Genomic DNA, 26,768 nt, shown 5'->3' with positions numbered 1-26,768 from the left:
AGACATAATACTGTCACTTTCATTTCACATGGTTGGCTCAGCCAGCAGGCTCAGTCTTACAGGAACTAAAATGACAGCCATTGACTTGTGTGTGGGAGTTGGGTCGCAGAGGACTTGAAAACATCTTATTATCTTAAAGTCAATGTGAGTGCATAGTTTGGAATTTCTATAGAATGCGGGTTTTAAGACACTTCCGCGTTGGCTTCACTTTTCAGACCCGGAAGCTCTATCCATTATATATACTGTCAATGATACAAACACATAAAATGATATTTCAATTCAATATAATTCAATTCATTTTTATTTGTATAGCGCCAAATCATTACAGAAGTTATCTCAGGACACTTTTCAAATAGAGCAGGTCTAGACCGAACTCCATAAAATAACTTCTATAACTTACTCTTTTAGAACTTTATGGACATATAAATATATACCTGTCTGTAACGGAAATATTTTGGTAAAATATCAGTAACCATAAAGTACATTTACTCAAAACTTTATTACAATTTTTAGGTACTTGTGCTTCAGCATTTGTACGTTATGTTACCTTATGCTAATACTTTTAAAAATTCCAGAGAGAAATACTTTTACTTGACAGTTGGTGGAAAATGTTAATTGTACTTTAGCCTCTACTGTGGCAAAATTAATGTTACGGTTAAAGGAAAGCTGTAGTCAATTCAGAAAGCTTAAATATCTGCTGTGGTGAGAACAGACAAGCGTTCCACAAAAGTGAGCTAACAGTACCTTAAACAATGATCACTGTTTGTGAGCGTCCTGCTCAGTGCTGTCCTTATTGTCAAGAAAAACTCCTGGACAGGTCCTGGAAAATAACTTCTGAAAAAGAGTAGGAACATTGTTGTAGCATGAAATTTGAAAACTGATTTTCTAGGCTGTTTCTGTGGCTGTCTTCCTGCCCATGCGATCTACTCTGTGCTGCTTCTGGGACACATCGGGGTACTTCTGGTGGAATCACCAAGACCTAGAAAAGCTAGAACTTTCACGATGAGGTCAGGTTGGGTACCAGAATGTATTTTCCTTTTTTTCCTCTCCCACTAATCACACACACATGTACATATACTGATCATTTTACTGATACTTCTGCTATACATTTACTTGAGTAGGATTTAGTAAAGTTAAAGAAAATGAACACTTCTTCCAACACTGCACAATATAAGTCATCATAAATACTTGTTGCACTGAAAAGATTGTATAGTGATTTTAGAATCTTGTGAGTTTAAATAAAAGTGTTTGGTGAGGTGATGTGCAGATGCTGCTGCCACCATCAATTAGCAAAAATGGGCTTCGCAACAGTGAGTGAGCAGCTGCATAAACTGAGAGGGAAGATGTTACATTAAGAGTCATTGTTACCTCTAAATTGTGTTCTTGTCAGGATGGAAAAGCCTCTGAAACAGCCACTGTATATAAAGCCAATTCAACCAACGCCTTTGCACTGAAATGTGAGTCAGTCAGCTTGGAACAAGTATAATTTCCACATTCAAATCTGTAAAAAGTCATCTCCTCCTTCTTCCTCATTAAAACATCCAGAATCTCTGCATATGCAAATGTTGTTCATTTCTAAAGTTGCATTCTGGACTAGGACTGACTTCCAAACTATTTGTGATGTCATAAATCCTGCACAGCACAGGGAAACTTTCCACTTTCAGCAGATTAATGTGAAAACATCTTTCTAGTGTCAAACTCTGCACATACATCATTCAAACAGCACGCTGTAGGAACAAGAAGAAACACTGATTTCTGACTGGAGGAGGACTTGCACTCACATATCCCAAACAGAGAGGCTTGAATCACTACTATTAGTGTAGTTGTTGCTACTGCTGTTGCTTTGCACCTTTGTCTCTGTCTCTGTCCTTCTGTCTTTACCTCTCTCTCTCTCTCTCTCTCTCTCTCTCTCTCTCTCTCTCTCTCTCTCTCTCTCTCTCTCTCTCTCTCACCCCAACTGGTCGAGACAGACGACCACCCACCTAGAGCCGAAGGGTCTGTCCTAGGTTTCTGCCTTTTAACAGGCAGATTTTCCTTGCCCCCTTTGCCAAATGCTTGCTCATGGTGGTACTGTTGGGTCTCTATAAATAATGTTATAAGGAGTTCGGTCTAGACCTGCTCTATTTGAAAAGTGTCCTGAGATAACTTCTGTTATGAATTGGCGCTATACAAATAAAATTGAACTGAATTGAATTGATTGCCATTGATGACTAAAAGGAGTTCTTCAGCTTGCAGTTAATACATGGCTCAGCTGCTTTTCATGCTTTTTGCTTTCTGACATGACAAACAAGATAGACGTGACGCAGACAGTCCATGTCTGCCTACATACAGTGAGAGAAAATGCAGCGGATTACTTGTGAATTCTGTAGCTGAGTGAAAGCCAAGGCCAGAGCCAAGGCCAGCACTGAGCAGTTTGTCCTCCGGCTACTGATTAGACTCTTGGTTACAACCATTTCCTAAATCCTGTTATTCAGAGAGAGTTGTTTATATCCTGTCCTTTAAGAACTTGTGTAACTATCAGCTCATGGTGTCCTTGATGTGTCGCATTGAGTCTGGTGCTGTGAAATAAGATATCTATGCTGAGAAGCATGATTTATTACATTGAGGACATATGAAAAGGATCATGTATGTCCCTGGATTCCAACACATCAATCCCTTGTAGCTCATTTGTACCTTCATTAGAATTTCTACAAACAAATGAATAAACATTTGCACGTTAATAAAGCTGCAGTAGGCAAAAAAAACCAACAGTGTCATATTTGCTGAAACTCTCACTATGTTCTTCATATCGCATGAAACTCCGGATTGGACTCAAATGTGAGACAGCAGCGTGGCAGGATGACTTCAGTGATTTAATGTATATGGAACTTACAGGCAGGTGTAGGGAATTGGTTCTCAATTGACTTAACTGGGTAAATAAAGGTAAAATAAATAACTAAGGGCCATGAAGATCTGGACAGATGTAGTCTCTGGTCTAGGTGTAGCCGAGCAAGCACACAGCAGAGTTCTGAACATGCTTCATTCTGTTGAGGACTTTGTCAGTGGTGCCATAGCACTAGAGGTCACCAGAGCTTAACAGGGGATCACGAGGCCTTCTTGATTTTAAAGAGGTGTAAGAAAACTTAAAAAGTAAACTCAGTATGCCTATATCTCAGTATTTCATTTGTTTCTGTGAAGAAGACTAAATGAGATTGTTATTTTTTAAAGTTTAGATTGTTATTTGAGATATAAACTTTGAAGTGAAGATTCACAGAGCCTTCACTCTCTTAGAAACAACTTCGTCCTGCATTAGAAAAGTTAAACAACCAAAGAGCTGAAAAAAGAAGCATATTAAGTCTGTATGATTGTTAAAAATAAAAGAAATCACATTAGGAATCGCTCGTTCATTCACTTTCTTACCACTACATGTCTTTGTTTACCTAGTGCTGAACAGGAACTTTGCTAACCTATTATAACATATTATTATTACTATTATATCATAACAAGCTCAACTACCCTCCTCAGTTGCACTTACTCAGATTGCTTGCAGTGAGCTGCCTGCATCAGTCCTGTTTGGCGAAGACAAGGTTGTGAGTTCCAACTGCAAAACCACAGCTGTTCCCCCTGATGGGATTAATGATTAGAGATATTTTAATGGATCAGTATCAGCAAAAATGAAACAGATGTTGACAGAACACCTGGATTTACTAAACTTCGGTGTTAAGGATTATGTTGTTGAGTCTTTTCTCTCCTCTCTCTTTCTAAGCAAAGAGCAGGTAGCAGCTCCTCATTAATTTGGTTAAAATGACAAACATTCGTCATATGAGCTGTTACTAACAGGGGAAAGGATGGGAGAATGTCTGTCAGCCAGCGTCCCTATTCTTTACTCTGTTTATAATAATGCAGAATGCCTCCATTTACTGAATAGCTTCTGCTGGTTATTTGTTGTTTTAATTTAATGAATTTGAATTTAAGGTAATCTTTCATCCATTTCACTTCTTTATTAGGTACAGCAACACTACCTCCACACTAGATCTAGTACTGATCTGTGGGGATTCAAAGGGTGAACTTTAACATGGCTAGATGTAATATGATTCAAACAACAACACAGAGGTTACAGACAAGAAAATATAAATAGAATCATTCTCTCGACCAATCAACCAGCTGTTTGGTCCATAAAATGGTGAAAGAATGTCAATCAGAGATTCCCAAAGCCCAAGCTGAAGCCTTGAAGTTCAGCTATCTACCACAATCTCTAGCCCAATTCCCATCTTAGTTGCACTGTTTAAAACAGCAACAAGGAACCTTTATTTTGTGTTGTTATTTCCACCACATTGTGTCATTGATTTCAAGGGGAATCCAACCTGGTGGCAGGCATTAATGTACATAGAAATAGACTCTTTTCTTGCTGATGATCTTGTTTGTTTATATAGGTCATATAGAGGCATCAGTATTAAGACTGCTTCATAACTACTGCTTCAAAACTTTTTTGAGTATGTTTAACCAAACTATCTTCTTTCCAACTGTCTCAAAATAGAATGTAGAAAGATCAAACTGGATTTGAATTTGGACTTTGAACAAGAATGTCAGAGTTACTGTGAGAGCTTGACTTTGAGTGTGGACTATCTGTGCAAACATGGACTATGGTCTGTTTACACTGTTGAAGTCCTGTCTCAGTTAAGCCAAACGCTTCATGGCTTTTGTTTGGGACATGTGACTTAAGTTGTCACAAGGTTTGAAACCACAGTTTGGACTGGAATGTTACCTTCTGTAACACTGCAATTGTAGCATAGCTGCCAATGTCTTTGAGGACCAGTGTGTAGGATTTATTGGCATCTAGCGGTGAGGTTGCAGATCGCAACCAACTGAATACTGCTCGCCTTCCAAGTAATAATATGGTGATATTGATAAAAATGCCAATGAATACTGGCCTTTAAATCTCAGCTTCTAACTTGGTGATGAGCACAACCACAAAAACACAACTTGGAGACTTAAATACCCAGAAACCCCAGGGTAAAATTCCATTCAGATAGAAATTGCCAGTGAGAAATGTGTGAGGTTTCCAAAATGTAAACTGTTGTGATTCTTACCTTACACTAACCTATGCAACATGTTTGAAATGAATCCACAGTGAATGTCTAAATACTCAATGCACACTTTATGTTATGAGTTACGCATTGAGAGAAAAACATTTCTATACAGTATCATTCGGTTCAAGGATTTTCTGTCCACTATACACTTTATCTTGAACCCAGTCAGATTAAGAGCAAAGGCAGTATTTAGAAAAACCCAACCTCTTATAATGAGTTTATTTGCAATAAAGGGAAACAGGTCTAGAGTCTTTTCACATATGTTTTTTGTTTTCAAGAGTCAATAGACATTATTTGCAGTGTTTGAGATTTAAAAAAGGAGGTTTTTGAGGTGAGATTTAGAGTGAATGAATCAAGTTTTCAAAAGTATTCTTTTATCCAAGGTTTTTAGGTTGCAGACAGGTCTCTCATCTAAACACTAACCCATCAAACTTAAATGTGATAGAATGCACCAGAAGTCATTATCATCAAAAGTCATCGAAAACATCTATACCATTCAATGAAGAAATACTCTCCAGTTCTGATCTATGCTAACCTCTTTAGCAGCTGTCACTGATGTTTTTGAGCAAACAGTCACAGTCTCACAGATTCACACACACCTGGAATCAATCCAACTGCTTTCTGTAGCTGGCAACAATCCTCAAAGGACGATTGGTCCCAGCCACTGTGGTTGGACACGAGCGCATAGCTTGAAGCCTGGCAATATGGGGGAACAGGGGGGAACAAAATGCAGCAAAAGACCACAGGTCAAGAAGGACTCTATGGGACTCTCATGCTCTACCAGATGTGCTACTGTGTGCCTTATGAATGTCTTTATCTTCTCCTTTCTTTCCTGTGGTGCTACTAAACAGGAAAACTGCACCTAGCATGTTTTAACTCGTGATAGTGTGTCACACACCTGATATTAGCAACCTTGCACTAGAAAATTAAAACATTGGTTTAGGATTGGTATGAGGTGGCAAAATGTGTCCTCACTCGTCTGCAAGAGACAAATCCACTCGCCTGTTACAATTTTAAACAGAACTCAAATGTTGGACTGTGGTGGTAAAAATACATTTTTATTGCAACTAAGGTCAGCTGATTGACCGATGGAGGTTGGTGGTCAGGGCACATTGGAGGGACTGTGGACAGAGGAGATGGTGTTGTAGGAGACATTCTTCCAAATATTGAGAGTTGCTAGTTCTCTAAAGAATTACAGACCTGGTGTGATGAAAAAAGTGTTTTTACTTTATGGAGCATGAAGAGAAGACCTCAGCATGGATGTTCTCTCCCAAACTTTCAGAATGATCTACCTTTTATACCACCAAGTATACACAAAACACCTGGTGACCTCCTAACAGTACCGCTGTAAATCACATGTGAATGCTTTAGGCCTTCAGTGTGACAATCAACAGATTCTTATCAGAGTTCCCCCTACCATAAAAATCACTAACCCCCTAACCCAAACTCAGTACATTTATTACTCCATCTAAAACATTCATTTAAAAAATAATGTGAACAGCCAAACAACAGAATCTGACCTTAGAAAAAAAAAAGCCAGAAAAGAATTGTGAGGCTCTGCCAACTCTGAGGCTGGCAGTGTGAATGAAGCCATAGACAACCGGTTGATGGCATGGTGAAAGCCAGGTGAGCGGATAGGAGGGATGATGAGCTGAGTGAGAGGTGAGGTGTGTAACTGCAGCAGGGCCAGGAGCCAGGGGATTATTTTCTTTGTGAATTAGACAATGGCAGGTGAGTGACCTGGCACTCTATTGGGGCCCTTAAATTGGGTATACTACAATAACCCTTTCTATCACCACAGCTATGCAGACTGCTGAGGGCTCAGAGAGGCAATGTAAAGTGATGCTTGCTTTCTAAAAGGCTGTGTAACACCAAACACTCCTGTGAATATATATATTATATATATATAATATTTTACACTCCTGTCCACAGTCAGAAAACCCTTTGGTCATTTGCTGACCAGGTTTTGATTACTTTACTTACTTACTTTATAGGACCAGAAAATGAACTGAAAACATTTAATATGTGTCAGGATATTAAAAATGTAATTGTCTGGCTTCTGTATTTGTGTTCTCATTGACTTGTGAAAACATCTTAGAACTGTCCCAACTCAAAACCTAGATTTAGCAAGGATCCAAAGTCCAAACTGACTTGTGTGGACAAATATCATCCCAGCATTCATTTCATATCAACCAGCAGCAAAACCTGGAGGTGTGGACCCTACAATGACAAGAGCTTTGCCTTTATAGCCTTAGTGGAGGCCTGCACAGCTGCCACAACATTACCTTAACCTGCCTGACTGCAAGCTTCTGCAGGAAGTGGCCATCCTGTCTACTGCAGGCAGAAGGCAAAACTAAATTAAGTTTTGAGACTTTTTTCAACGAGAAACAAAGAGTTTATATTTTGAATTTGTGGTCAATTTATCAAAAATAATTTCCAACTCCAACTCCAACTAACTTGTAGTGTACACAGGCACTGAGTCACGACTATGCTTTCAATGCACGGTCCAAGCAATTAGCAAATTCTATTTTATTCAGTCATTAATTTGCCTTTTTATAATGGCTTCCCAGCCTATTTACCTTGTACCATCCCAATAGGTTTGTGCCTCCCTACTTATCTATGTCACTTTCATAATTAGCTGTGGGTCCGCATTTCACTATATGACTGACAGTTTTGTAATAGGTTGAATTATTTATTTATTAATTATTATTATTTTTATATTGTGGGACGGGTTGAGTGGGCCATCGTTGTTCACAATTTTAATGAAATTTGAATAAAAAAATAAAATAAAATGTGAGGACAGAGGATATCAGGCTAGCTACTGAAATAACCATACACAACGACAGTCATCCTGGTTTTATAGTCTCTGGCCCTGTGCTTTAAACTAGGATGTTTTAGGGGACCCCTTTTGTGTCATTTCACGTGCATGTCTGGCATAATGTTTTGATGTACCGTAGAGGTCACATGACTTAGTGTAAAGAGCAAGAATGTCTGCATATGGAGGAGGTTGTGTGGAAGGATGGATGGGTCAAACAAACACAGAGCTTGAATCCAGGAGACCATGGTAAAAGCCAAAGCCAAAGCCAAAAGTCAAAAATGACTTCATTACTTATGTTACCAATCCTCAGTCTTTTCCTAAACCTAACCAAACTGCGACCGTTTAAACTCTGTCTCGCAAGCTTTATTTTGAAAGTCTAACCTGATGTTGCACATTAATTGTTGCTCACTTGACTGCGGAGCTCTGCACATGCAAAACTGGTGCTAAAGGGCCACTGACCAAGCTGCTGTATTTGATGAGTTGGGAGAGAGAAAGTGTGTGTAGTGAGTCTTATGATTGCTAAGCCCTTTGGTCATTTACTGCAGGTACTGATGTCTTTAAGTACATGATCTCCTTTTTTGGAAGATGATCTGTGGTCTCAACTTTGACACGTAACTTGCACTGTACTGTGATGTTGTTGTCCTGATGGTGAGATTTCCACCCAGTGAAAGCATTTTTTTTTATAGAGGAGAGATAAGGAATTGGTTACTGTTTGCTATGATCCTAATTTTTACTGAATGTAACTGTAGTCTAATAAGTCTGTCTCTAACTATAATGGATGACAGATACCTATTTTTTGTATCCTGTTACTCCTTTAGCTTGATTAAGATGAAATGTTGAACTGACTTTCATGTTCCCTAGATAAAGAATCCTAATGACTGTGGTGATTCCCTAACTCTTCCTCTAGCGCCACCATGATGGATTGCCATGAAATGTACATGTAGTACACACATTCATGATCCCCTCAGCATGAACTGTATTAACGTTGGCGATCCCTTAACCTCTTTAGTGTATGACCAACCAATGCTATTTACTACTGCTATCCATTTCATTTCACTTTTGCTGCTGCACCTTCTTAAACATAAATAGATTCTTCATTAGATTCTTATGTGCTCCAAGGTTAACTTTTGGATGACAAAACATTGGAAATATGAGGACAAATAATAATTTTTTTTACACATTAAATGTCAAAAGCTCCACTTTAATCATTTTCAGTGGAGGCTTCTGGGTTTTCACCAGAACAATATAATTAGTGAGCATCACCCACTGTCTGCTGAACACTGTGTAACTAACTAACTTCTATTTTAGTTTTTAGCTTTGTGATTAGAATGACTGAGATTAGAGGTTTGGGTCCAGAATAAACTGTGTCTACAGCACCGAATCTGCAATTACTCACCACCTGAATGGAATATTAAAGGAAACAAAAACATACCACTCATCTTGACAGACAAACTAGAGAAATTTGTGAGAGCGCAACAGAATTTAAAAAATCCATCAAACATCCCACTGGGGAAAGAATTCCTTGAATAAAAGACTAATTAAAGACTTCCTGTCATTGTCAAATGAACATTTGAAAAAGGTAAAATTAGATTTTGTGGTGGTGAGCGATAGCAATATTACGGCTGTTTCTGGTTGAACAAAAGTTCTATCAGGTCAAAAGGGCTTTCTATAATGTTGTCAGACACTTAGAATAACAATCTGAGCCTATCAGTGGCATAAACAACAACGTTTAGTGGACGTACTGACAGGCACATTTGTCCCCAAAGATTAGCTACCATTATATGGCAGCCATTGTAGCCTTTTTTACAGAAATGTTCTCATTTAAATGCCACAGTGTAACATTTAGGAGGATCTATTGGCAGAAATGGAATATAATATTCATAGGTATGATCACCTGAATGTAAGAGTCATTGTGTTTTTGTTGCCTTAAAGTGAGCTGTTTTTATCTTCATACGCCACAGGTCACCTTCCATGGAGTCCGCTATAGTCCAGAATGGACAAACCAAACACTGGCTGTAGATAGTAGCGTTTTTCGTTCCACTGTAGTTTCTCCTTTGCGCTTGGAAGGGGAGGCAATCTGCAACTACACCACTAGTTCCCTAGTTAAAAGTTCCCATCCAACAACCTGGACCTTTAAAGCAATGGTTCCCAACTTTTTTCCTCAAGGGACCTCTTTTCTATCGTTGAGTAAACTGACTAAGTGACATATTTTATGGATCCTTCTTCTTTCTTATTTAATGCAATGAACACAAACAGTGAACATAATAACTGCAATTCTAGTGTGACATCTAGTGCTAATAATCTCTCAGCTCTAGCTCCATACTTAATGCACAGATAGGAGAGTGATGTCAATCGTCTCGTCTCACTTTAGGGAATAAAGGAACCATTCGGACTACTCCTTAAAAGATAAAATAACGAACGGACTGTTGCATTGTTTGGTTTGGGCCATAATGGCACAATTCAAGATTGCACATACGTATACTGTACATGTGCACACATTTACTGCCCACCAAGCACAGTCAAAACTTAAAATACAATAGTGAAAAACTAGGTTCATTTAGAAAAAGATACTTTGGCAAAATTATGCATTTTTTCCACATTATGTCTGTGTCTGCAACCCTTGTAACATCCTTATTATCTCAGTCTGACACAGAGCTTGAAACAATGCACAGCAGAGACTGGTTTTACACCTGATTGCTTCCACCAGCGATCACTCACTTCATGTGCTCATCTGAGAAAGTGTGTGGGTGTGTGTGTGTGAGACGGAGAGAACATTACAAGTTGTGTTTGTATGTCAGTGGTTTAAACATTAATGCCTCAGCCCTCGAGCACTCTTTGACTTCACACACCTTACATTTTGCAAAGTTTTGAGTGGTTTCTGTAACTTTTTTAACAAATGATAAATCAGAGCAGGTCTCTGTGTTCCTCTGCAGCCTTCAGGCCAGTCTGCAATACATTAGTACCTGATGCTCAGTATTGTTTGTTGTTGGATGAGAAGCTTCAGCGATGAGTCTGATTAAAAAGTCAAATCTCATCTGTGGGTTTTCAGGAGTGAGGCTACATATTTGCTCTATCTGACTTCCAGGTGTGAATGCTGGGCTCACAGCAGTTTGTAACACGTAGCAGTAACAGTTTTTGGTTGTGGTATTGTTTTTTTTATTTCATGAAATATGAATCCTGTTGACTTTCTTCCAATTATTTTAATTCATGTCACTTTTACAGTCAAACACAGCGATGATCCAAAGAAAAAAATCAACCATCAATGACCCTTACAAACCAACATTCGGTTAGAGGAGTCACACCAAACCAACACAGTACAGGTGACAACATGGGGTTATTATTATTATTACAGAAAACCATCTCAGCACATTGGACTGACTCCTCCAGCCTGCCTGAGGGTTTATAAGCTCAGAACAGCTGACTGGTTTGATTACACTCCATAACACTGATTTTACATCATGACAGGAGAAAGACAGGAGAAAGAAGCTTCCTGTTAAAAATACTGTTCCTGTCGGCTTCCACAGGGCTGCCGAGTAAGCTGTAACACACAGACAAAAAAATCTGTACAATGTATGAATATTTTACTGACTAGCTTCCTTTCTGAGGGGGAGATGAGAAGATGGATCTGTGTGTTAAATATGGAGCTGGAGCATAGATATATAAAAAGTTGGCTTTACTTCCAATTTCTCCCAGTGGCCTTTCACGATATTGCAGGGAAAAATTCATCTGTGTCCTAAAAAGCATTTTCCCCACAGACCCGATGACGGGACACCTCAAACTGCAAACAAAGTCAATTATGACTCTTTGTAGGATGAAATATTATTCATTTATAACAGTCAATGGGCTGCATAAGCAGGAAGTAAACCTTGAGGCTAGAAAAAGTTTTTGGCTATTAGCCAAAATGTGCGCAATTCTCATTGGACTGAGCTGGATTTAGCTTAGCTTAGCATAAAGAGGAAGTAGGAGGAAACAGCTATCCTGGATTCGTCCAATGTTCTAACATACACCCACCTCTAAAGCTCACTAACTGACTTTCTGCTAGCTAAACCCCTCCCCAAAACAGCCATCGTCCAATCACAGCTGACGCAACACTTGTACACATTTATAGAATTACATCGCAGCCAGTGTGACATAATAGGACCTTATGCTAACTGCTATATCAAAGTTATAAGATAAGTGACTTGGTCCAGCTCTATATTCAACCCAGCCACACTACCAAGTCATCAAATACTGCGGCTTGGTCGTCCGCTTTGTACGATGTAAACTTATGTAATGTTACGTCAACTAGGTGTCAGAGACACCTACAGTGGCCTATTTTGGGCCACTAACCATGTGGCAGTATTTGATGAGGGAGAACATGTTGCCATATTGTATTTGGGGTTTGTCCTCATCCTCAAACCCTTTTCTATGGAAGCCCATTTCCGCCAATGTGACAAAATAAAAAGGGATTCTGCAAGTCATAAGAGAGAAACGTTAAATACTGACTTAGCATCTCAAAATATTCTGTCAATATTATCTCAAAGTCATTATTTTGAGTCAATATTTGAGAGTTTCTCATAGCGGCTTACATGACATGACTAGCGGATGAATAAACCATTGTGCATCAGGATATATATCGCTACCTAAAACCACATTTTTCTGTGGTTTTAGTATGGCTGAATGAAATAAACAAGATGCAAGGTGGTCATTAGTCAGTTTTATAGATCTTTTCATCCCACCCCCCCAAAATGCTGAACTATTCTTTTAGCAACAGAAAGGATTCATCAGGAGCAGAAAACATCAGTCTTTAGATTGAACTTTAGTTGATTCAAACGTGACATGAAAACAAATGAACTCACTGAACACATACAAAATATTGAAAAGTAACAGAATTCATGTTGGCTCCAGAGGACATAAACATAACACTAATAATAATAATAATAATAATAATAATAATAGATGGAGGAGCTGTGGTGAGAGGTCCCTGCTACAGAGCTGCCTAGCACAGTAATACTGTTAGAGACTGGGACACATTGTGCTATACAGGCAGATAGACAAACACATACAGACAACACACACTATATACTATAATACATTCTGGAGTAAAAACACTTCATAATTGTCATCATGCAATAAAGAATGTTTAAAAAAACATGGCACATAGGTGATCATTACCTCAATCAGATACATATCAAATATAGAGACATTTCTTAACAAATATAAAGTTATTGCATTTTCATTATTACTTCATATAAGACACTATACGCAAGGCATACTATGGAAATCTTCTCTACCCAAAGTGGATTGTGGGTAGTGACTAGCTGATTGTCCTTTTTGTTATTAAATGGCTTCTAGTTCATATGTACAGACAGGAAGCATCCCTTTTAATGCTTTTCAGAGGTATTGGCCTCACACAAAGGGAGAGGTGATCCAGGCTGTTCTGCTGCGCTATACCAGCATGGAAGATCCTGGTAACACTTTATCAGAAGTGGTGCCCATCAGATACTCCTGTACAGTGTTTTCCTAACGCTCACAACACATTAGGTGAAAGTATTCTAACAAGTATGGAGAAACTGAAAGCTATACATTCAGAACAATGCTGGAGTTTATCAGGCCACTAGAATCTAAAAAGTCTTTTAAGCTGCATTTTGGGAATTTACTACCAGGGACTAAAAGTTGACCACCGTTACTTTTCAAAACCTGTCTTAACACTTAACTGGTGGTGAACCCCTTTATATACAAACCAAATACATACTTTTACAATCAGATCTGAAATGTTCCACACAGCTATTGTTTTCAACTCATTTCAGTACACTATACTTGTAGATCTGTAAACCTTGAGATGGGCGTCTATCAAAACGAACACTTTAATTTGAGTCTTCACGCGTTATGTAGCTGCAAGCAGGGACTAAATCTCGTGTTGCATTCATAGACGTGTCAAGGTTCAGCAATGACAGTCAGACATTTACTGCTTTTTTCAATTGTTGTAAATTCAATACCTTCGGATTTTGGACTGTTGGTCGCACAAAACTAAACATTTAAAGACCTCATCACAAGTCTGGAATAGTGGTTCCAAACTGTTTTGGCTTTTGACCTTTTAAAGCAAACTCAGTAGTAGCAAACCACTTAAGAACCCTCGTCATGGGTTACACATGTCTATGATTGGTGAGCACTTTCATCAAAGAGTATAGTCCAGTTTTTCTATATCTGGAGAGGTAAAACTAGTGAACATAACTGGTGTAGCCAAGATATTGTGTCCTGTTTTCTCTGGGAACCGATGGTCTCAAATCACCATTTTCTGACATTTTAACCACATTAGTTGAATAATCAGATAAATTAAAATTGAGAATAATTGTTGCCCTAACATGTTTCTGGAATGAGCTGAAAAGTAGGAACATCCATCTATATAGTGATGTTGTGTTTGTAGTTGTCAGGCAATGGTGCAGAATAACACTGGTATGCTCCTTAAACTACTCTTTTGATATTTAATGAACACCACATCCGATAAAGTGTTGCTAGGTTTGGTTTGAGACATCCAACTGATATCCAAGATCGTTTTAGGTCCTGGATCACCATTTCAGCTCTGATCTGCTGCTCTACACTGCTGAGTGAAACACAACAGAACCTGGCCTCCCTTAATATTTGAACTTTTTGTTTGACTTTTGGACACTTTTGCCCCTTTTCCAACAAGGCAGTTTGAGGGCTGGTTCAGAGCCAGTGCCTAATCTTGAACAAGTTTTTTAAGTTTTAACAGATCCAGTTCTCTGACAAGAAAGCTAGTTCTAGTGTGGCACTTTGCTGGTCTAGAACCAGGATCCACTTATTTCAGGGGCTGGGGTTGCCTTGTAGCCAGACACACAATGTCGATGTTGTGAATGTAACATAGAATTAGCTGGCTAACTAGCTAGCTGTTGGTCAGCTAACATTACCTAAACAAGCATAGTTCCTAATTAATGTAACATTAATGTTACAAACACAACATTGATGTTGTGAATGAAACACTGATGTTAGAAATTAGCTATGCTTGCTTGGGGGATGTTAGCTGAGCAACAGCTCCGAACCTGCAGTGGCACCAGCCCAGAACTAGTACTAGGTTTGCGTTGGTGGAAAAGGGGGGTCTTTGTTTTGGTCAGTAGTTAGAACCGACTTTGGAGGCTGGATTAGTTTCATCTGAGCTGGCTCAGTCCATGAGCATGGCACTAACACTGCTGAGGTTAGAGGTTCAAACACTAGGTCCATATACACCTCACATGTACATACATTGTGCACCGTGGTACAGACTGTGCAGTCTCGTTTACTGGAGGCTTGAACGGTGTCACGGACTCCATCTAACACATGGTTTACAGTGAACAGAGTGGTCTGGATTTAGTGACACCAACCTTTGTGTGTTGGTGCGTGCAAAAGTGTGTGTGTGACTGAGGGAATTTCAGGTAATTTGTCAAACAGATGTGCTGCCAGACAGGGATGTTTTGTTCTTGTCTGTCTCCGAAATCCAATCGGGCACACACACATGCAAAAACACACACACACACACACACACACTCCAAGCTCCAGAACAAGACAGAGTGAGTCATGAAATTTACATTCCCACTTAACAGCTTTCAGAGGAGAGCTTGCTGTTGGGACTAATGGATAAACACTGCTGGTATGAAGTCAAATGCTTCTTAAAGGTCACACACGCTCACACTCACACACACAGTCACACACTTAAGCACACTTCACTGGAGGGAAACCCAGTGAGTAACTCGTCCACTGAATAACACTGTTCATACAAAAGCTTTCCCTAGTAATAGCTTTTCTACCGCCTTGATTGTTTGACACGCAGGTGAGTCAATGAGAATGATTGTCGAAAGACGGCGCCGCTGATTCTTCGTGCTCCGCCACCACCCAAACACACTCACCTTATAACACCCCCATCCCAGCAACGGGGGGGGGACTTTGGAACACTTGAGAGTTAGAGGGAGGGAGGCTAGGTGGAGATATTAATGCTTAGAGCTGGTGGAAGACAGGGGCCACGGCGATGAGGAGGCCCAGGAAAAGGCACAGGCCGGGGGGCAGAGGTGAGGGTGGAGTGCCCCCGGACGAGTGGATGGAGGAGGTCTTGATCTCGGAGGCGAGGAAGGCAGAGAGGGGGACGTGGGAGACCAGTGTGGGGCTGGCATAGTTGATGAGGGAATCGATCTTCTCCGCCTCCTTACTGCAGGCTTCGATCTGGAAAACACAAGAGCAAGCTCAACACTCCGAACTGGGAATGGGATTTCAAACTGAGTCAATGCCGTGGCTTGTTTGGAAACTTTCTGTTACATCATTAAAATTGCTTACATTTTTTTTGTTTGGCTGTTCACATTTTTTTAATCTAGCCCATATCAGATTCTAGTGTGAACAGGTCACAGCCCTGAAGTTGCATCACAAATGTAGATCTAGATCAGGGGTTCCCAACATCATTGAGTAAACTGACTAAGTGACATATTTTAAGGATAGTAACAGTACAGAACAACTGACAAGTTTGTAAAACAAGCAGTTTAGATGAATTCTGAGCAGACTATTTACTGTGAATATTACACCAGAGGTGAGTGAGGGACAGTTTTAGGGACTTCTTATACAATTCTATGTCTGTATTGATGTATGTATATATTTTTCATCTTAAACTATCATACATTTAAGCAAACAACCAGCAAACAATTTCATTTAGTTTTCTTCACAGAATTAGATAAAATGCTGAGACATAGGCCTACAAAGGCCTGTATATTTTTATGTTTTCTTTCACCCCTTATAATCAAGAAGGCCTCACAACCTCCCTGTGAAGCTACGGCCCAAATAAGAATGGAAAAGATCAGATTCCATGTGATTTGTTCTGTTCACACTGTCAATCTGATCTGAAAGACACGAGTAAAGAAATCAGATGTGGGCCGCTTGTGCCTGCAGTGTGAACATAGCCTCAAAGTTTTTCTGGAGTTTCAGAGGCGGTGGGTTGCGCTGCCGATTTGCTTAAAGTAGCCTCGACAAATACTTGTTGCAAATGAGTAGTGGCCAATGGAACGCCCTGTCTCTTAACTGACTAATGCTGACTTAGACTTGGAAATGACTGATCCTGTGGACACAATACCATATCAGAAGAACGTATTTCTTTCATTTTCTTCGGATTCATTATCTACAGTTCTTCATTTATGCAGCTGACACATTCCAGCCCAAGGTTAGGTTGAATAGAATGAACTCTTGATTATCGTGTCAGGTGGCTATGTGTCGCAGTACGTGTAAGGATTCATCAGCAGTGCCATACAGAAGACACGACTGATACAAAGCTATTCTGTGTGTCGTGATTCAGTTTTGTTGGTTGTGCATTCTCAAACTACAAGTGCACATTGTACAGCGCTTAGATGTGAATCTAGAAACTTTGTTTGGGCATTGCCTTCATCAACCTGGAAGAAGCTGTTGCCTAGTAACAGCTAAAACTAAAACTAAAATCAGAAGAAGCTTCCCTTAACCACTGAGACTTGCTTTGTGTTTTTCATGTTTATCCTTTTTTTTTCTTTAGTTGCTCTAAATCCAATGTCACTTTAGCATTTAAGAGAGATTCATTCTGCCTCTCCATAGTTCCACTGTCTGCTTCTCTTGAGTGTCTGTTAATTAGTTTGTGAATATTATTCTTCAAAAATTCATATCAGTTACATGTACTCCCAATCTTGGATCATAATAAATTAAACTTCACAGGGCTTTCTTCATTGAGTGCCAGTCTGATCATTGTCTTGCTCAACTGCAGCTACAAGCTTTTGGAAGCCTGTTTGACTTGAATGTTAAAGTATAAATGTGTAAATGATAAATTGTAAACTGTCAGTCCTACAGTTTTGGTTCATTATTGCCATGACCTTGAAACAGTGAAGCTGAAGAATAACTGCAGGTTAAAAGTCAAAGTGGACTTGAATCAGCCCTGATGACTAGACAAGATTTCTGGTTGATATTGTAGCGGTTTTCTTTTCATCCTAATTGATAAAGTAGATACAGCCCTGGAAAACAGACTGTATGAGCCTATTCAAATAACTTTCATATTCAGGCAGCATGGAGACATTGAGGAGCAAACAATACCAGTTGCACAAATCTGCTCCCATATGTTATGTTTATTCCCAAAATGTTTTCAGCTACATTACCGCACTGATGAAAGAAATGTAGCTGAAAACATCTGGGGGAATGAACTATGCATATGGTAGGAGCATTGTTTTCACAAAACATGGACCCCATCTATCAACCTTTCTATTTCTATCAGCCTGCTGCCAGTACTAAACAGTGATTCATGTTATGTTTTTTAAGACCCTTCTTGTTATTATTGTGTAATCTGTATCTGGATATCCTACCTGGTTAAGGAAAAACTCTTCACTGCACAACACATTGCGACTGAAATGCAATCAGATCAGTGAGACCACATCTTGACATGGTCTAGCTTGTGATCACACTGTGATCTGATTGATTTAAGTTCACCTTTGATAGACAGATGGTTCATCCAATCATCAATCACAAAGTACTTTCGAGATTTTCCAAATCATAAGAAAATGTTACTACTGTAAAATACAGTACACTAATGTCTGTACAGTATTCGACCCAACTGAGATCATGGTCAAGACAAACCACAAAGCAGTTTGTTTTATTGTCACATTGTCATGGATGCTAAATAAATCAGGTTATACTGTATTTGTGACCATTGTTTTGTCAGGAAGTATGTTTGTATGATTGCAGTGAGACACTTTGGATTGGATCCGAGAGATAAAACCAGGAAACACCTCGGACATGAAGAACCTCACGACCATTCATTTCTTAATGACTGAGGTCAACTGTTTCAAATGCAGTAAAATAAAGAAAAGAAGACCTTGAGCTAACAAAAACAGAAATATCTGTGGCGTCATACTGGCCCATTCCTCCCACAGGCCCTGATGTGTAGCAACTGCTACACTGAGCTCATTTAACAATTTCCCCAGAAACGGAACGACTGATACAACCTTTCTTGGTAATACATTCCCTCTGCAAGAATGTAGTTGGAATTATGTATTCTGCTGTAAGTGATGCTCTTCATCTAAATCTAAATCAGGAATAAATTCTAAGAGATGGCAAAATCAGACTGCTCTCATGCACTTAGTTGAGAACTGTGATCAAGTGTGTTTACTTTAAAATGGTATAAAAGCAAGAACTAAGTCAGTGTAATGACCAGACTTGAACTATTTCACTATTATAACTATTGTCTTCCTTAACAAAAACTTCAAGGATCTTTCCAAGTACAAAATTGCTTTGATGTCTGAATTTATAGATTTTTTCCCTGAGATTTCTTCTTCTGATAGTGATTTTGTATGATTCCCTCTCAATGTCTTTGTTTTTTTGTTCTCTCCCTTCAAGTCTTTTTCTTTTGTAACTCCCCTTTTATCCATCCTTTAATTCTTCCACCACACAGTATCAGTCTATCATAAACTTAAGCATGTTAAATGCTTGTAGGCATGAACTGATTCTGGTCTAAGATTAGATTAGACTTCCAGCAGCAGCAGCAGTTAAACACCAGCCTGAAGACTTCTCAGCTCCAGATAAAGTGCAGCTGTACTTTACTGTTTTTAACCCACTTACTGTGTGACACACATAAACCTCTTCCTATTACAATAACCTAACATGACCCCCCTTTATGACTTAAAGGGGGGTCATTCACAATTAATATCAGATATGAGATCAATTTCATAGATAAAGCATACAATAAAGTTGGCCTATGTCTGAATAGGTGCCCCAGTCATTTTTACATATGACAGTCTTAGGTGAGTAGGTTGGACCTGTAACATTTCTGTTACTTTGTCTGAATTGAATGCTGTCATAATAACATTCAGGCTGCAGTAACACGAAGTTATACAAACAGAGAGAGAAATAAAGGCATGTCTTGTTCTACCTTCAGTCATTCTGGAGAAAGATTGTTGATTGTTAAGTCTCTTTCCACGTCCTGGAAACATGAACGCCAGCTGTTGTGTTGTGTGGCTCACTCTGAGCCACTTTGTTTGTTTCCTGTGTACCAGAACTAGTGGTGTGAATCTCTCCCCTGATAAGTATCTGGATACAATTCAGGGACAATTCATTTTAATATAAAAACATTTTGGGGCGATACAATGCAATCTCATGCAGTTCTTCTGGATCAGGTTCAGATCAACTGGCTAGGATTTTGTCTGACTTTCCTTCCATCTTATAGAATCCAAATGTCTGCCAAACTTTAGATGTTTGATTTGATGGTGCTGTAAATTGTGTTGGCGTTGTCAGACAGATGTCCCGACCTGGTGAGCCACGCTGTGCTAACGTTACTCTTCTTGCTCTTGTTGTGAGACCCTGCCGTTGACCCTTTTCCTTTTATGTGAGGTAGACGCGGTTAGCAGCAAATCTTCAGTCAGCCGATTCATAAGTTCAGAATGGGGCCATCGACCATCATTCCTGGTACGGGTGATTTATGATGTATCGATGTAGTACTATAATGTTAAAATGTATTTCCGACTCGTATCGGTAAACCTTTATACCCCTAACCATAACACAAAGTGTCTGTATTTGACCACGTAAGAACGCACTTAATGAGCCAATTTGAAGTTATTAATGAGATGTCAGTGTCTATAAAAAGGTTTTCTTCATCTCAAAAGCTATCCCAAATTGCTCTCAATGCTGTGCATCGGTGTATGAATGTGTGTGAATGGGGTGAATGTGGCATGAGTGGTCGAAAGACTAGAAAGGCGCTATATAAGTACAGTCCATTTACCATTCCCTTTCAGTTCACCACTGTAACCACCTTGAGAATGAATATGTATGTTCAAAAGGAGCGAGCAGGGTAATTAGCAGAGCTGAACACGCTGTGTGTTTATGTTTCTGTGTATGTGTAAAGAATGGAAAGATGAAAGAGCTCCTGCTGTCAGCCCAAAACTGCAACCTGGAAAATGTGCTTCCACTGTGGTTATGGAAAATATTTTTAATTAACAAATGTGAATGATACTGATTATCAGATCAGTGGAATTTGCAAAACTGTCAGGAGGTGTCAGAGTGTTAATACAGCATCTTGTCTTATAAAATCTGACATAAATATCTCTTTAAAATTAGTCTAAGATATGTTTCCAAAGCTTGTAAGAATATTTTTTCACTGATCCATCATACTAGGTTGGGAAAATATATGTAATAGTTTTAGATCCTACACTTAAAGGACCAGTGTGTAACATTTAGGAGGATCTATTGTCAGAAACAGAATATAATATTTATGGGTATGTTTTCAGTACTGTATAATCAATTGAACATGTGGGTCCAGACCCAGTCTCTGGGAATGAATGCTCTAAATGCTGTTTTAGAAACATTTAGTTTAGTTTATCACTGTTAGTAGTTAGTATTTTATTAGTTAATTATTCTATTAGTTTCAAGTATTATGATCCCTGCTCAATACATAAATGACCATGACCTTAAATGATACTGACACACTCAAGTTGGTTTCACAAAAAGAACAAAAAAATTACTGAATATGCAAAGACATGGCTAAATGAGTCTACTGTGTGTGTGTGTGTGTTACCTGCAGCGGTGTTGGCTGCTGGTCCACCGGAGCGATGAGGACCACCAGCACATGGTCGATGCTCAGGTAGCCGAAGACGTCGCACTGCGGCACCGAGACGTGGAGTCGCAGGGTCTGCAGGACGTCGTAGACTGTCACCGGCCGGTTCTTGTTTAGCTGCACACAGGGGTTAAAGGTCAAACAGAAGGGGGGGGTGGGGGGAACCAGACAGTGTTTAATTAATGCTGCTGTGATGCAAGTTTTCAAATGTCAGTGGACAACTATGTTGGGTGCATTTCAATGAGGGATAAAAGCAATAAACTTGTTTTCTGAATGTAGAACAGAGCTTCAGAATAAATATTCATCAGGACACAGCCTTTAAAGGCTCCCTTCATTATTGTTCTTAGCTATTGATTGCAACATTTCTTGATTTCATTTAAAAACAAGGAAATCAATTGGGAAAGTTGTAAATAGCAACTTTACTTTTTATAAATTTCAAACAATCTTGTGCAATGCCACAGGAATATGGTGCAGTACTCAGGCTTCATCCACATTTTGAGGATGTTTTGATTATGTATGATTATATTTATAAAGGGGAGGCATCTTCATAAGCCATTTTTGGCTTCAAACCATTGTTCTATGTCTTTTAAATTCTATTGAAAAATTATTGTTGAAACAATTGAATTAATGTACATTGAACATTAATTATTTAACACTAAGTTAAAAAAGATTCTTGATTAAGCTGCTTCTACTAGTCAAGTAACAGAAACATTCCTGATTAAGTACTTTTTACTGACTAACTTAGATAGTTAAGTAGTAGTAGTATTTAAATTACTAAAGCAAGTTGATAAAAAAAACATTTCAACTCACAAAACTGAGGCTGGAATTCCAATGAGCAGCGAGCGTGAACCAAAATCTCTGCGGTGATTAGATGCTAACTAGCCTGGCTCCAAACATGAATCCCTGCCCACATCTCTGACTAGTTTCCAGTGGTACTAAGGCTTATCTTATTAGTACTAGCTTAAGTGGGATGTTAATTAAAATAAAGAAGGGGCTGTAGTGAAACATGTTGGGCTGAATGAACTAATACAGCACAGATGCAGAATGATCATGTGAAACAACAGTACAGACTACCTTTTCAATCTCCTCTCATTGCTGTGGTGCTGTATTAGCTCTACTTTATTTGAATATGGTGCCTGAGGGAGTCAGTGTGTTAGAAATGTACACTAAAATGACTAAATATTATATAAATGTAATTATATATAACTTGAACATAAGTTATACTTTAAATATAGTTCACTGCTATTGTCTTCTTGGTGGTTTTGTTGGTTTTTTTTATTTATTTTTAAAGAGTTTGTTTTAGACCTGCTCTATTTGAAAAGTGTTCTGAGATAACTTTTGTTATGAATTGGCACTATACAAATAAAACTGAATTGAATTGAATTGAATTGAATTGAATTAATCAAAATTACTGTTAATAGTAAATACTGAGATTTTACAGTTAAATTTAAAACAAACTGTGATTTTTTACAGTAAATTTCTTGTAAATGGCTCCCAGTTAATTAGTGGGAATTTCATAGTAATTATTTTATAGTGTTAAATATATTCCACTGACCACATCTCAGCTACAACACAATGTTGTAGAAAGTAGAGCTGCAAGAGTACCTAATTTATTATTTACAGCTGGCGGTGGGCATGTGGAAAAAAAGGATCCTGAGTTAAAGAACTGCAATAATACCCACAATACACAACCTGCTGTGTACACACATAACCTGTTTGTTAAACGAGTCCTCCGCTGAGTTAGGCCTGCATGTTATATTGTCCGATTCATGATGACCTCAACCTGAGAGATGATGAAGGTTTGTTCCACACATTCCATACACAACCTGGAGCTTAAGTTTCCCACAATGCAACACAAACACAGACAGTTTAGTTGGGGTTTGGGTGTGTTATGCTAGTACCACAGATATACCATAAAAAGTCTACTAATAGCCCGGGTACTCCCCCTGCCTTTACTGGGGACCAGCGTTTCATTCCTTCAGCACAAACTGTTGCTCAGCACAGATGGAAATACTCTAACTGTGCCGCTTCTCTTGAGTTTTGTTCCGCAGATTTGACAGCGGTAAATTTCAGGTCGTACTTTTGCTTAACAGCAGTCAGCATGCAGAAAGTAGGCAACAGACTTCAGATGACAATATTCACAACTCAGATTCATTTTTATGAAACCCTTCGATGGTTTTGATTGGTGGACTCTGACGGACTACAGGAATTTAAATAATGGAGGAATGGACACAACGTACGATTATGACCACTTCAGAGGTTTTTTTCCATCTCTCTTGTTTACAGTGCGTAAGTCCGAATGAATTATACTTTGGTGTTCATAGTTTCCATAAAATGATCTGAATCTAACTGATCCTACGATGTGCAGCATCCATACTGACAAAGGTTTAAACGTTTATATTTGTGTAGGAGATCTAAGCAGCTCAGAACTCGCTCAAGCGGGCGACCCAGGGGGCTTTAAGAGGTCCAATACACATATGACATGCTAATAGCATGTGCATTCAGAATAAATGAGACATTATTTAACATTATTTAACAATAGAGGCCGGGTCAAGTCTGGATCCGGCCTCTATTGGAGACCTGCATTTATTTGTCAAAACGTGTAGCCGCACCAGGCTTAGCTGTAGTTTTAGTGGAGTAACACAGTTAAACTCATATTCTCATGTATCTTAGCAGCTGCAGATCAAATCAGCTCGGCTTGTGTTTGGTATTAACAGGCTTAATGTTGAGTCTTACTATGATGTGCTCGTGGTGGGGACTGCAGCCAAGTTGGCTAACAGCCAAGGGGGCTTTGTTGTATAATTAAGCCGATCGGAATGAGATGCCAGTGGGACTTATTAGCTGCTAACGTGTCAGTGTTTAGGCGTCGGTGGGCCTTGGGCTTTACTGCTGTTCGACATGTTGGGCACACATCCAGGGAGGCTCGGGGGAGGCATGTGAGAGGACCTGTGGCCAAAGGTGGAAGGAAGTAACCACCTCTGATTAGTGTGTTATGAATATTAAGTCAGTAGTGTTTCTCTTGGGATATGCCTATGGAACAGTACACTTGTAGTTAACAGTATGTTGGCTTACAGACCAATGTATCGGTCGGGTTAATATAAAATACGTCTGTATTAATACATAAGTATAATAAACTATAATACTCTTTCTTATTAATACTGCAGTGATAATATAAACTGTAGAGTTTGTCATTTATTATTAGGATCCAGTATTTACTCATTACACTGCTGTTATACATATCTATCTATATATGATATCTTATAGTCTATATACTATAGTTTAATGTACATATTATTTATACTATAGTTTAATGTACACATTATTTATACTATAGTTTAATGTACATATTATATATACTGTAGTTTAATGTACATATTACATATATGTCCTAGGTTTCTGCCTTTTAACAGGCAGTGTTTCCTTGCCCTTGTCTCCAAGGTCTTGCTCATGGTGGTACTGTTGGGTCTCTGTAAATAATGTTAAAGAGTTCGGTCTAGACCTGCTCTATTTGAAAAGTGTCCTGAGATAACTTCTGTTATGAATTGGCGCTATACAAATAAAATTGAATTGAATTGAATTGAATTACATGGATTGTAGAGTAAGGGGACTTGAATGTACTGTTTAGCATTTTTACTTATCTGGTCACCTCCATCATTTTTCCTACTTATTATTTGGTCTTGTGATCATTTTAGATTAGCAGCACTTGTGTTGGGCAAACTACTGTAGGCAACAGCCAACTGGACTCCCATGTGCACGGCTTTCCCTTCTTTAGAAAATATGTGTTTATTCTTGTAAAAGTAAAGAAAAAAGAATTCAAATGATAAGTTACCCTTCTTAAGTCCCGCCCCTTTTTGTTGAGCAAGCCTTCCAGATATTTTTTTCATTTAAGATTATCTTCTTTATCGTATTATCTATTAACCAAAACAAAGCTGTATTTTCAACATTAGCCTAGCACATAGCCTATCTAAGTACAGGAAAGGAGAAAGTTGACAGATGTTCTGATTGAGGCTTGCTCATCTGTTATTGGAGCACAGAGCAAAAAAGGACTTGGGAAGGGTCAAATGAAATCAACAAAAACAATTTTTGTTTCTAACAAAGACATTGGTGGATGTGCAGATACATCAATGTGAAAATGTTCAGTCTGCATGCAGTTGCGGTCGGGGACTCTTTAGATTTATAGCTCCCCCAAGTGGTCAACATCTGTAATTACATCTAACACCACCAGCAGCATCCACACAGAGAACATTGTTGAACTAAAATCTTGTTCTCAAAACAGCTATCCTTATACTCAGTTTTCAAAAAATATATTGTGGAACAATAATAACTATATAATAAGACTATAACTCTCAACACTGTTATTCACTGCTGAGCATTACAGTACTGGAACTGCTGGACAGTGAATGTGAGCTGTTCGTACCTTAGAGAAAGTGTTCATCTGCTCTTTGTTCCAGAGGATTTGCAGCATGCTGGCACATATTGGACAACAGGCTCCTGCAAACAGGTCAGACGTCATGGATTATTTCAGTGCAACCTTCAGAAACTAACTCTATGTGCATGTCATATAAGGAAGAGCCATCAAGTGAGGTGAACAAAGTCTGACGTTCACTGCAAAAATACTTGTAGTGCACCAACCAGGTGGGGTGACAGGCCTGCAGCCAGGAGTGGACAGAGGCGGACAGCGAATCAAGCTGCACGCAGAATCGGGGGCCACATCTGACACTGCTCCAACGGCGTGGCAGGGGCCCTCGTAGTCCACGGCCACGCGGTCAGAGTAGGCGTCACACACTGTGCTGTAGGTCTCTCCGTTGTGGCCACAAACCTGCTGAGGCTTCCTACAGGCATCCTGACAACAGAGCAAATATATTTCATATATGTTTTTCTTCCTTCACATTACATATCTTAATGATTGTACTTATATAAATTAAACAAACTTGGTGTTCTGGTATTTGATTATTTGTTCCTCTGGTGTTACCATTAGGCCAAACGCGTTAATACATCGACATAAAAATGGAAAGCCTTACTGACAACTTCTCCTGGCTACAAGTCCATTCATCTCCACTGTACAAAAGCATTGCACAAACTAAGACCAGATCATTTAGCTCAGGTCTCAAATGATGAATTTGTTGGTCTTAAGTGGTGCTAGAGTAAAATCAGGGGTTCAAAATGTTTGCATTCATAATAATTCATAGTTAGTTGTGATCCCCATCTCAGTTCGAAGATACCATTCACTGATGAAGACCATGAGATGTGACTGAAAAAGGTGAGGTAAGACAGTTATTTGACACATACTGATTCAGAGGTCACAAATTATCAT

At 39.0% G+C, this 26,768-nt stretch overlaps 1 protein-coding gene and 1 long non-coding RNA gene across 2 annotated transcripts in view; one reads left to right on the top strand and one right to left on the bottom strand.

Moving 5' to 3' along the window:
- The first annotated feature begins 1,835 nt into the window (after positions 1–1,835).
- LOC127369199 (uncharacterized) lies at positions 1,836–25,036 on the top strand. The gene is made up of 2 exons (XR_007886034.1): positions 1,836–2,006; positions 24,847–25,036. It is a non-coding gene; the product is annotated as an uncharacterized LOC127369199 (long non-coding RNA).
- The window catches only part of reck (reversion-inducing-cysteine-rich protein with kazal motifs), an 84,666-nt gene continuing 68,965 nt past the window's right edge, over positions 11,068–26,768 (bottom strand). The window contains exons 18-21 of the mRNA XM_051410227.1: positions 26,087–26,297; positions 25,872–25,945; positions 21,416–21,571; positions 11,068–16,077 (exon numbers count right to left, since the gene is read on the bottom strand). Coding sequence (XP_051266187.1) covers positions 15,856–16,077; positions 21,416–21,571; positions 25,872–25,945; positions 26,087–26,297 — 663 coding nt within the window. The 3' untranslated portion in view covers positions 11,068–15,855. The remainder of the gene's footprint in view (positions 16,078–21,415; positions 21,572–25,871; positions 25,946–26,086; positions 26,298–26,768) is intronic.

Source organism: Dicentrarchus labrax, unplaced genomic scaffold (assembly GCF_905237075.1).
Source record: "Dicentrarchus labrax unplaced genomic scaffold, dlabrax2021, whole genome shotgun sequence".
Lineage (NCBI taxonomy): Eukaryota > Metazoa > Chordata > Actinopteri > Moronidae > Dicentrarchus > Dicentrarchus labrax.
The sequence above is the reverse complement of the archived record's forward strand: the minus strand, read 5'-3'. Positions and strand labels throughout refer to the sequence as shown.